At 36.0% G+C, this 10,571-nt stretch overlaps 1 protein-coding gene across 1 annotated transcript in view; it reads left to right on the forward strand.

Moving 5' to 3' along the window:
- Window positions 1-511: 511 nt before the first annotated feature.
- Window positions 512-10,571, forward strand: part of LOC109242495 (CCR4-NOT transcription complex subunit 1) — a 32,468-nt gene continuing 22,408 nt past the window's right edge. Inside the window, exons 1-8 of the mRNA XM_019409343.1 lie at window positions 512-761; window positions 7,079-7,376; window positions 7,532-7,760; window positions 7,863-8,202; window positions 8,301-8,414; window positions 8,792-8,920; window positions 9,001-9,192; window positions 9,279-9,473. Coding sequence (XP_019264888.1) covers window positions 663-761; window positions 7,079-7,376; window positions 7,532-7,760; window positions 7,863-8,202; window positions 8,301-8,414; window positions 8,792-8,920; window positions 9,001-9,192; window positions 9,279-9,473 — 1,596 coding nt within the window. The 5' untranslated portion in view covers window positions 512-662. The remainder of the gene's footprint in view (window positions 762-7,078; window positions 7,377-7,531; window positions 7,761-7,862; window positions 8,203-8,300; window positions 8,415-8,791; window positions 8,921-9,000; window positions 9,193-9,278; window positions 9,474-10,571) is intronic.

Below are 10,571 nucleotides of genomic sequence, written 5' to 3' on the forward strand. Positions count from 1 at the left end.
TCTTTTATAAAATGCAAAAGTTTGTGGCAATTTTTAAAAAATTTAATAGTGATACTTTGGGGAGCTGGTTTTGAGAATTTGCCAAAATGTAGATAAAATCTATGGCTAAATATATATATTTACCAAAAAAACTCCTAATATATTTTGGCAAAATTTATGACCAAACACCTTAAACTTGAATAGAAAAACAAAAAAAAGTTTAGTATATTTTTGTGACTCTCACTTCCTCTTACATTTTCACAGATACGACAAAAATAAGGTCATGATTCCAGAGTAGATTTACACCTATTTCTTTTCCCTTACCTTTTATATAACAAGTTTGTTTTTCTAGTTAGATTTAATTTTTCTTCTTCAATTTCTTGGTTTAAATGTAAGGTTTACATTATTACGAAAGAAAGAAAGAGAAAATAACCAAGGGCAATTTGGGTAAAACTAGTGCAGATTACGATAACTCGCTGCTAAATGCAAGCTAGCCGAGCACCGAATCACTTTACCCCACATATAAAAACCCTTCCCTGATAGTCCAATTTCTCACCCTTCATATTTTCTCTCTCTTCGATCGTTCAATCAAATCTCTCGCTCTCTCATACTCCCCATTTCGCTCTCTGCTCTCCCTACTCGTTGAAAAACCCTAGGCATTAACTGTTGCTGATCCCTTCGCGATGATTCCTTTCACCTCCACTGTTTCTACACAGATTCGGTTTCTGCTCAATAGCTTGAACGCTTCCAACTCCGACACTGTTTTCCATGAGCTCCGTCAGGTACTATAAACCCTAGCATTCAGTGAATGTGTGGTGCTATATATATATATATATATGTATATATATGAAGTCGATTACTGTTTGTTTCTTTCTCAGATTGGATTTTTTTGTGTAACTCATGTAGCCCCGCCCACTGTAACTTTTTAGAAATATGTTTGCATTGGTGTACTGGGGAATAATTGGTATTAATAACTGGAAACTGGAAAAGAACGATTTTCAAGGTTATGTAGTTGGGTTAAATTGCACTTCTTGAGTAACGGATCATTTTTGAATACACCCGAACTGGATATTTTATTATCAGTATAAATTACTTAATTGGGTTATTATATGTATAATACCCATTTGTGTGTCATTATTCATGCATTTATAGTCGGATTCTTGGTTGATTATTTTACAGATTGGATTTTTTTCCCCTCTCTGTAGCGTCTGTTGTTGCATTTTTTACTTTTGTATACATATTTTGCATTGATGTAGTGGGTGAATTGTGAGCATTGAAAGGATTATCTTTGAGCTGATGTAGTTTGATTACTTATAAAAAACGGTGATGTAGTTTTGAGTTTGTTTTAATAAGACATATATAAAGAAAATATTTTTTTTGATAAGGGAGGTGAAGTTGTTTTGATAAATTGCATTTCCTGGGTAGTGGGTTCTCGAATATCCAAAATCGGAATTTCCATTTGTTTTTGTAAATTCTGCAGAAAGGACCTCAGTCCGTTCGAAAGGGGGCCACTTTCTCTTAGCAAAGGTCTTTGTTTGTTATGACTAGAAACTCGTTATGGTTATGCGGCTATATAGAAAAGATGTGCGGTGGGGTGGGGGCTTCACGCGTTTTTCTTAATCAATATAATCGACCAAAATCCTGTCGATTATAGCTAGTGATTGCCCAGGTTAGTGTGTGATCACCGAAGGATGCCGAATACCCCTGGCCGGTTCTGCTGGGCAAGTCCAGGAGCTGGTTTGGGGAATCGCGGATTATTTATTCGAGGTGGGGTGGGGACTTGATTATGATATGGAATAATTGATAGAATTGAAATTTCATAGAAGCATGATCGAGTCCACAAAATCTTTTCATAAGCGCACATGTGGCTAAATATATAAGGAAGGTCACACGCCCTGAATACTGATAATTAAATTTACTTAAGTGGACGATATGTATAATCCACATATAGAAACCCATCTGTGCGTATACATGCATTTATAGTCAATTTCGCAGTTGTTTCTTTCATATATTGGATTTTTGTCTCCTTTTTGTAACTTCTGTTGTGCACTGCAATAGATATATTTGCACTGTAATACATATGTTTGCAGTGAGGTAGTGGTTGAATAATTGGCTATTACAAACAATGGTCTTCAAGGCTATGTAGTTGCCTAAACTTTCCATTCTTGAGCAATGGGTTTTGCTTTATATATCCAAAATTGTAATTTTCATCTGTGAATACTGTTAGTAAATACTTAATCGGACTATACGTATCTAGAAGAGCTAGAGAATTTTAAGTTACCTTTAGGGCTAGTTAGGTAAAACCTTATATACGCAATTATCAGATCGATCTTTGAAGGACACGATGGAACTTTCCTCCTTGACTTCACAGACCTTGATCTTTAAGGTAAAAGTGGGCCTTAGCTGGCTGACCTGGTTTACCCCTTCTCGTTGGATGACCGGCCCTTTCTTAGACTTGGTGAACTCGCGATGAATTTAACTCCGTTCCATGCCCCGCTGCTTGTCAATCACATCGGAAAGTCGTTGGGTAGGCGGAGACCTCTTTCGGCAAAGAATTATATGTATTTTTATAAATCAGGTGCAAGAGAACCATAGGAAACACTATCTCTAGCTGCACTAAATTGCCTCTCTTGAGCAATGTGGTTTCGCTTTTAATACCCAAATTTGGATATTTCACTCATGAAAATTGTTTCTAAAATTTATGTAATTGGACTATATGTAGCGTAGCTGGTTTGTCCCTTTTTTGTGTGTTGGGTGCGAGAGAACTGTCAGTGATTTCTATTATGTGGTTGTGCTAAATTGCCCTTCTTGAGTAATTTATGTTTGTCCAAATATTCAAAATTTGACATTTTCTGTTGCACTATATGTATTTACTATATCAAAAAAATATTTGTACTATAAGTACCTCTATATAGAGATTTCATACATTTTTATGCATCTGGTGCCAGAGAATCGTGGTGATCAGAAAGCATGAACTTTGGTCATTGGCTAAAAGGATTTCTAATTTTGGGTATTTTAGCGTAGTTTCCATGCGGATGCAGATGCATTTGACCACCATGAACGGTTTTTTTCCTGTTTAAACCTTGAATCAATGGGGATACTGTGTCTCCGTGGCATCATTTTGGTTTGGGTCATTAGAATGAGGATTTGTATAATAAGAGAAAAGGAAATAAGGATTCGACATGCCTTGCCTATCATAAAAGGGGATTCAAACTTTTTCTAGCATAACTAATTTTTTTGGATTTCTTTTCCTTTATTACGTGATATTATTTATGAGGATATTGGCTTTATGAATAAAATATTCGATTTCCTATTTTGTTATTACCATTTCATCTTTTTGATTGGTGAAGTAGGAGATTAATTTGTTTCCTATTCTTATATATGGCATATCTGCACTATGCTTCTTCCCTTTTGGGTAATAAGAGTGGGATGACAAGTATATGCTAACTACGAAATTAGGACACTTGGCTCTGAATGCCTTCTATGACATTTTTGGTAAAAGATAAGGGTGCTAAGAGTGGAATATGCTCAAGTTTATGTTTTCCCCTTTTTATAAGATACTTAAATGTTACTTCTTTTTTTTGAAAAAAAAGGATACTTAGATGTTCCGTTGTGCAATTTCCAGTCATCAATGTGCTAGATATTTGAACATTCATTTTCTTTTACAGCTCGGATATGTTTGTTGGTTTTTTGTTCTCTATGTTCTTAAATTAGCAATTCTTGCCATATTTGGGTAACACTGTAACAGGAAGCTTTTTTTTCCTGGTGGGGTGGGGTGGGGGTGGGTTGCAACCTAGGCAATCATATAATAATCAGTAAAGGAAAATTAACTATTAAACGGGAAAGGGTCTTGGTGGCAAAATTATCTTTTGTGGACGTACCGATGACAAATTGTCGTTTCTGGACGTACGAATAAAAAAAGTCATCTTTCCTGGACGAGGTTTCATTGTTTCACTAGCTATATACCATGCATCAAGTTATAGTATCATTGTTGCGTAAATTAAGAGAGTCAGTTCTTTGTTCTCAAAGCAAGCTTGAGGCATGCTTATGCTCTGAAGTTAGATGTAATACAGGCTAGGTGTTTCATCCATTTAAGCGACATTTTGAATCAGGAACCAAGATTCAGAGGTGCACACTTGCATTTTTTCCCAATTGGAAGGAGTTTTTTTTTTTTTATTCCCCAGTATTCTTTTGCTATTAAATCACTCACATATCTTCAAAAAAAGCTACATCTATTCAAACACTTTTCTTGTACAATACATTTAAAAACTTCTTTCCCAAAGTGGTTCAAACAACTCATAGAGTAACTGTGTATTGCTTTCTTTCCAGAATGTCCGTTAAGTGCATGCATGGCTGCTTTGGTTATTCTGGATAACATCGTGCCAATAGTAGCACTAGTGTTTGTAAAGCTGAAAGTGCAAAAAAAGGATAATGTTCGTGGAAAGCATGAGTGAAGCGCACAATTTATGAAAAATTTATATTTCATTAAAAAAACAATTTATGAAAAAAATTTAAAATATCAAACATATATTAGTACTATAGTAATATTCAAATTGCAATTTAAACGACATCAAATGTACAATAATGCCAATAATAATTCAACTTCTCGAAGTTGAGATTTAAAGAACTACCGCTTCTCAGTGGAATCACTTTGCGTGTTATTGTTTGAAGCTCTCGCTTCTCTAAAGTGTTAAAGCGAAGAAGCAGTAAGCTTTAATAACATTGAGTACATCGTAGTAATTAATTGAATAAGACAACATTTATGAGCTGCTGCATAATATGAATCTGGCAATTGACACACACCTCGTTTTCTAAGGTAACAGCAATTTGCCAACTCTTTTACCTGTTATTTTATACTAGATAGCTTCCCAAGTGCACCATAATTTCCACATATAGGTGCAATTGTTTTTCAATTGTGTCACTGGTAAAATGCAAGTTCTCCTGAAATATGCTGTCAATATTTCTGTATGAATTCTCTTTTTATTTATTAATATTTTTAATAATGGTAACTTGAACATGAAGTTGTCTTCTTTTCTCGTCAGAACAGTTAATATTGCTTTAAATAGCTCCTTTTGTTCTTTCCTTTTAAAGATAAGAATAACCCTTTTTTTTCGTTGAAATCTTCACTATTTTTGAAGATTATGTGATTTTTCCCCACATAATCTCTTAAGGAATTAGGCTGTGTCATCTATCTTTAACTCTCAATTTCTTTAAGATGCAAATTTTGGTCTTCGCCATCACTCTCTTTAATTAATGCTATTTACTCAGAAGTTCTTCCTCTCTCTTGTTGGTGCTGCTGTAGTCAAAACTGAGATTGGATCTTGGGTTCTCCTCACCTTATATGGCATTCTACTAAGACTACCTAGGTACCGTATGTTACTCTAGAGCATAGAAGGAGGGCGGGAGAAGTTGATTTGCTTGGGAGAAGAAGATTTCCAAGTATATACGATCTTTTATTGTATGTTTCCCAATTATCATTGAACTGTGCGCCTAGACGTAAGCTCTAAATGATGTTTAAATATACATGCCAAAGTTCTGTTGGCCCAACTTTTTGGTTCCTTTGGAGCATTTGTTTCGTTATTCTACTATTGATAATAGTGGAAGTGCTGTCCTTTTCCTCTCCATGTTCCTTTGTCTTTGTTGGGGAAGTATGTTCTCGACATTTAACTGGTATCTTCTTTTCGTTATCATACAAAAAGCATGATAATTTTGACTGGTATTGCAAATTATAGTTAGCTTATAAATCTGGAATACATAACTGGGAAGCCAACAGGCATTAGGCTCCTACTTGTGTTTTTAAATTTGTAGGAGTCAAATTCTTATTGTCACCATTTTAAAAAATGGCTTAAGTTCATCTGGAATTTTGTTAAATCTGTTTAATACTTCAGTTGCCCATAAATTTTTAGAAGTTATTGCCTTCCAATTTAGGGATGTTATTATTTCATTTTACTGAGAGAGGATAGTTTCTGGTGTGCATATTACACCTGGTGCAATCAAACTTTGAGTCTTATTTTATCCAAGGGTGTCACAAATGAGGGCTGGTCAAACATAAAGCAGCACTTTGGTCCACTATACTGGCAGCAATTTGGTGGGTCATATGGAGGGAGACAAACCTGAGAATGAGTACATAGTTAGCCTTAAGCAGAAATGTGTCTCTTTGCTCCTCTTTTGGTGTAACATGGCTAGAATCAATGTTAATGACGTCAACGCCATGGTAGATTTTATTAGTAATCTGCATAGTTTGTAATTGGGTTGTTCTTACCAACCAACGCTTTCTTTATCTGGTTTTTCTGATATAACACTACTCCCCCATTACTTATAAAAAATGTTTGAGCCTTAGTTATCAAGTCCTATTAGACCTCCACATGTCCTGACCTTTGGTGTGACGATGATGATTGAATGTACTAGTGTCGACAATATATCCATAAAATCATATGGAAGAAAGTTATATAAAGAACCTATAATCTCACTGAATCAATGTGGGCTTAGCTAAGAACAGAATACATTGGAGGCAAAGGATCCATATAGGAGATACAAATTCACCGAACTAAGGTTTAGTTATTGTCGTTAGGCTTACATTAGGCTTGGTGTTTGTCAAAGGCTTGATTAGGCGACACTTTAGTGTTGAAACTAGTTGTAGAACTGGTTGAGTGATTTGTCTCGTTTAAGCGAGCAGGCACCAAGGCGCTAAATTGTGCAGCTAATTGTCCATTGATTGTGTTTCTAAGATAATAAAATCACCCAGTATATTTTGCCACCGGTGGTAGTGAGGGACGACTTACCCTCGATCTTATTATTATTATTATTGTTAACTTGTCTTTTGAGCTCCCCCCAATTGTTAAGACGATTCTGCACGGTTTTAATGCTTCTAAAGCTCCTTGATAAAACTTGAATTTATTGCTCAGAATTGCAAAAACTCTTGCTAGATCTGAGTTGAATAAAAAGCAATAAGTATCTTTAGGATATAAGTAGGCAACATTATTGCAACCAGATACTGTTCCGATATTTTGCTACATGATGGTTATCAGCATTTATCCTAGGTGAAGATTTTAAAATAACACTGCTATCCTTTTTCGTTTTTTGACATTTGTCTGAGCAGTATCTGGCATATGGAGTTGAAGGGAGCATATTGCTGCTTCAGACGTGCGTTGATCATCTGAATGTTTATGGGAAAGATTTGAAGAACACACAGCTGGATCCTGTATTTGCTTCCATTTTCAGATGCATCTTGGACAAGCCAAGTTTCAGCACCGCTTTTTCTGAATCCCTAAAGGATACTGCAATCAGTGAGGAGTTTTTGGTGAATCTCTCTACTGCTTTACAGTTGACAATATCTGAAAAAATTGGTGTTGGCCTTGCATTGTCAGACTCGGAAAATGGTGATGTCAGGAAATGTGGTAAGCCCATCTTCCTTCTATGAATGCCATTAATAATACTTGGGCCCTTCTGATTTAATCTTTCAAATGGTGGAAAGAAAGGAGGTAAAAAATACATGTTAACTTGCTCTATTTCCTTTATCCCAAGATGTGTTTTTGTTGCTTGTATTTTGCAGGAACCAACTATTGCATGGGTCAGATTGCAGAATTATGTTCCGCCAATTCTTCTTTAGATGATGTCATGCCAATTCAGAGTGTTCTTTTGTTTCTGGATCAATCTGAAGGCCTCTCTAAGCATGTAGACTCGTTTATGCATATGCTATCGCTCATCCAGTCAAAAGAAGAAGCCCGGTTCATTTTAACTCCTTTGCTTTCTGATGAACTTCGTGAAGCTAATTTTTTGAGGTATTATTATTTAAATTTGGTTGAGATTGTTTTATCTCTTTTGTCTAGAAACTTGTGCATTGGTACATAAGCATGATGTGGCCTTGTCTTTTCTTGTGACAGGAACTTAGATTTCTTAAATGATGGTGGTGAAGATGATTTTGATGCTCTTGTGGCAGAAATGGAGAAGGAAATGAGCATAGCGGACATAATGAAGGAATTGGGTTATGGATGCACTGCTAATGTCTTGCAATGCAAAGAAATGTTATCCTTATTTTTGCCGTTGACTGAAGTGACTGTTGCTAGGATACTTGGTATGGTTGTACATACCCGCTCTGGCATCGAGGATAACCAGAATGTGTTCTCAACGTTCCGTGCTGCTCTTGGTAGCAGCACTATATCTGATCCATCTCCATTGAATTCTTGGAGTGCTGACGTCCTTATTGATGCAATAAAGCAACTTGTGAGTTCCATCACCTTAAATATTTATCAGTTAGTATTTTTGATGGGGCATTTATAGCTTGATGATAAGTAAACGTTTTACCACCTCTTTGCATGCAGGCTCCTGGACTTAACTGGGTAACTGTAATGGAAAACCTAGATCACGAGGGTTTCTATATTCCCGATGGAACAGCCTTTTCCTTTTTGATGTCCATTTACAAACATGCCTGTCAGGTACCTCTCCTCTTCCCTCTCTACAATATGCAGCTACGAGGCTACCCACTTTTCCCTTATCTTTTGGTGTCTTGAAACAAAGGGAAATGGAAGAAGGAAAAGATTTGGAGGAAACATTTTTTGTCTTGAAACAGAGGGATTTATACATGTGTGGTAAAATGGGTGGTGAAATTCAATTCAGTTACTTATCCACTTCTCCGTCTATATGTAGGATCATTTGTTGACTGTTCCTTTTGTATTACTGTTTATTTCTTTCCCTCTAGTTCTTGTATAGTGTGCCTCTTTCAGTGGGACCAATGTACATTGGTATGATAATTAACAAACATTTAGAAATTTACTCCACCACATTTTTTCTGTATATCCCGCCGGAACTGTAGGATCCTTTTCCTCTTGGAGCTATTTGCGGTTCTCTCTGGAAGAATGCTGAGGGTCAGCTTTCCTTACTTAAGTATGCTGTCTCGGTGCCTCCTGAAGTATTTACCTTCGCGCATTGTGGGAGGCAACTGGTAGGATGCTTTTAACATTTAGCTTATCTACATCCTCATATCATGTATGATTGGTCTGAACAGCCACTGTGTTGGTGCAGGCTTATGTTGATGCGGTGAATGACCATAAAATCCAAATTGGACATGCAAATCACGCGTGGTTGTGTCTTGACCTTCTCGAAGTTCTTTGCCAGCTGGCTGAGAGAGGTTATGCAAGTTCTGTGCGATCCATTCTGGAGCACCCTCTGAAGCACTGTCCAGAAGTCTTGCTTCTTGGGATGGCCCATATCAATGTATTGGACATGGACACTGACTGTGAATCTTTCCTTTTTCTAATTTTTTTGATCTATATTAATCAGTGCCTTTTGATAATTGGCAGACTGCGTATAATCTCCTCCAGCATGAAGTTTCCGCCGCTGTTTTCCCTGTTATGCTAAAAAATACTGGTGCTAATGGTATGATTCTTCATTTGTGGCATGTTAATCCTAGCATCTTGTTGCGGGGTCTTGTTGATACATTGAATGTTGACCTGGAGAACACCTACAAAGTCCTGGATACATGTCAAGAGCAAAAGGTTGGATTATTGATTATTTCCCAAATTTGAATTTTATCTGTTATGCATAAATTTGATACCATTAGTATGTTATTGGAAATGGTCCATTGTTGTATTCAGTCTTGAACATTATCACTTGAGTTTGTAACCAGTCATCGTTGGATAGTGAAGACTTCTAATATGTTATTGTTAGGGTGTTATATGCATCATTGATATAGCTAGCTTGCTTATAGTAATATGGTAAAAAATGGCATAGTTATTTGTTGCAGTCAGCGTTAATTGCTTAAGAGATGAAGCAATGCGAAGCAAGTTGTCATCTGTTAGTGGATGAAGCCATGCACTTCACAGACAATGAGACACAAATTGATTCCAATGAGAAGTGGTCACTTCCTTTGAATCTCTAAAAGATGAAAAAGTAAAAGAGAAAAAGAAGGGGAAAGTGACATTGGGCTATTTAAATATTGACTTTATCTGCACGTATACTTCAATGCTCTCTTTGTTGTCTGTATCTTTGTCTTCTAGATTTTGTTAATGCCTTTTCTAGAACCACCTGTATTTCCTTTTTACTTTTGATTTACTCTTTTTTTTCCCTTTTCAAAGAAATGACTTTCTTTTTCTTCCATTATGCAAGTTCTCTTATTCCTGCTACTCCTAATTTCGTTTTCTCTCTCTTCTACTTTATTAGTATACTTCCTAACATTATTTAATATTAATAAGTACCAAATCCATACATGTAAGAGGTATCTTAGTTTAATAAGAGGTATTTATTTAATATGAAATCTATTGCTGCAAATGATCCCTTTTTATGGTTGATTAATTTAAAATGAAAAGTTTGTTTTATTTGATGGTCTTATTGAAATTATATCCTGTTTTTACTATAAGGAGTTGGATTAGTGATGTCATTGTTGTATATTGGATACTAAAATTAGTAATTTTAATGCACTTTAATAAGTACCAAATCCATACATGTAAGAGGTATCTTAGTTTCAGTACATTGTGTGCTTCATTTTGACAAAGCGTCGCTCTTCACTTTAAGCCCGCGGACTGCACTTTTCGCTTTAAAAAACCCTGCTTGCTGTTTAATTCTTCTTCATGATTCTAGTATGCTAGGCCCTTAGC

The sequence above is a fragment of the Nicotiana attenuata genome, unplaced genomic scaffold (assembly GCF_001879085.1).
Source record: "Nicotiana attenuata strain UT unplaced genomic scaffold, NIATTr2, whole genome shotgun sequence".
In the NCBI taxonomy this organism is placed as follows: Eukaryota; Viridiplantae; Streptophyta; class Magnoliopsida; order Solanales; family Solanaceae; genus Nicotiana; species Nicotiana attenuata.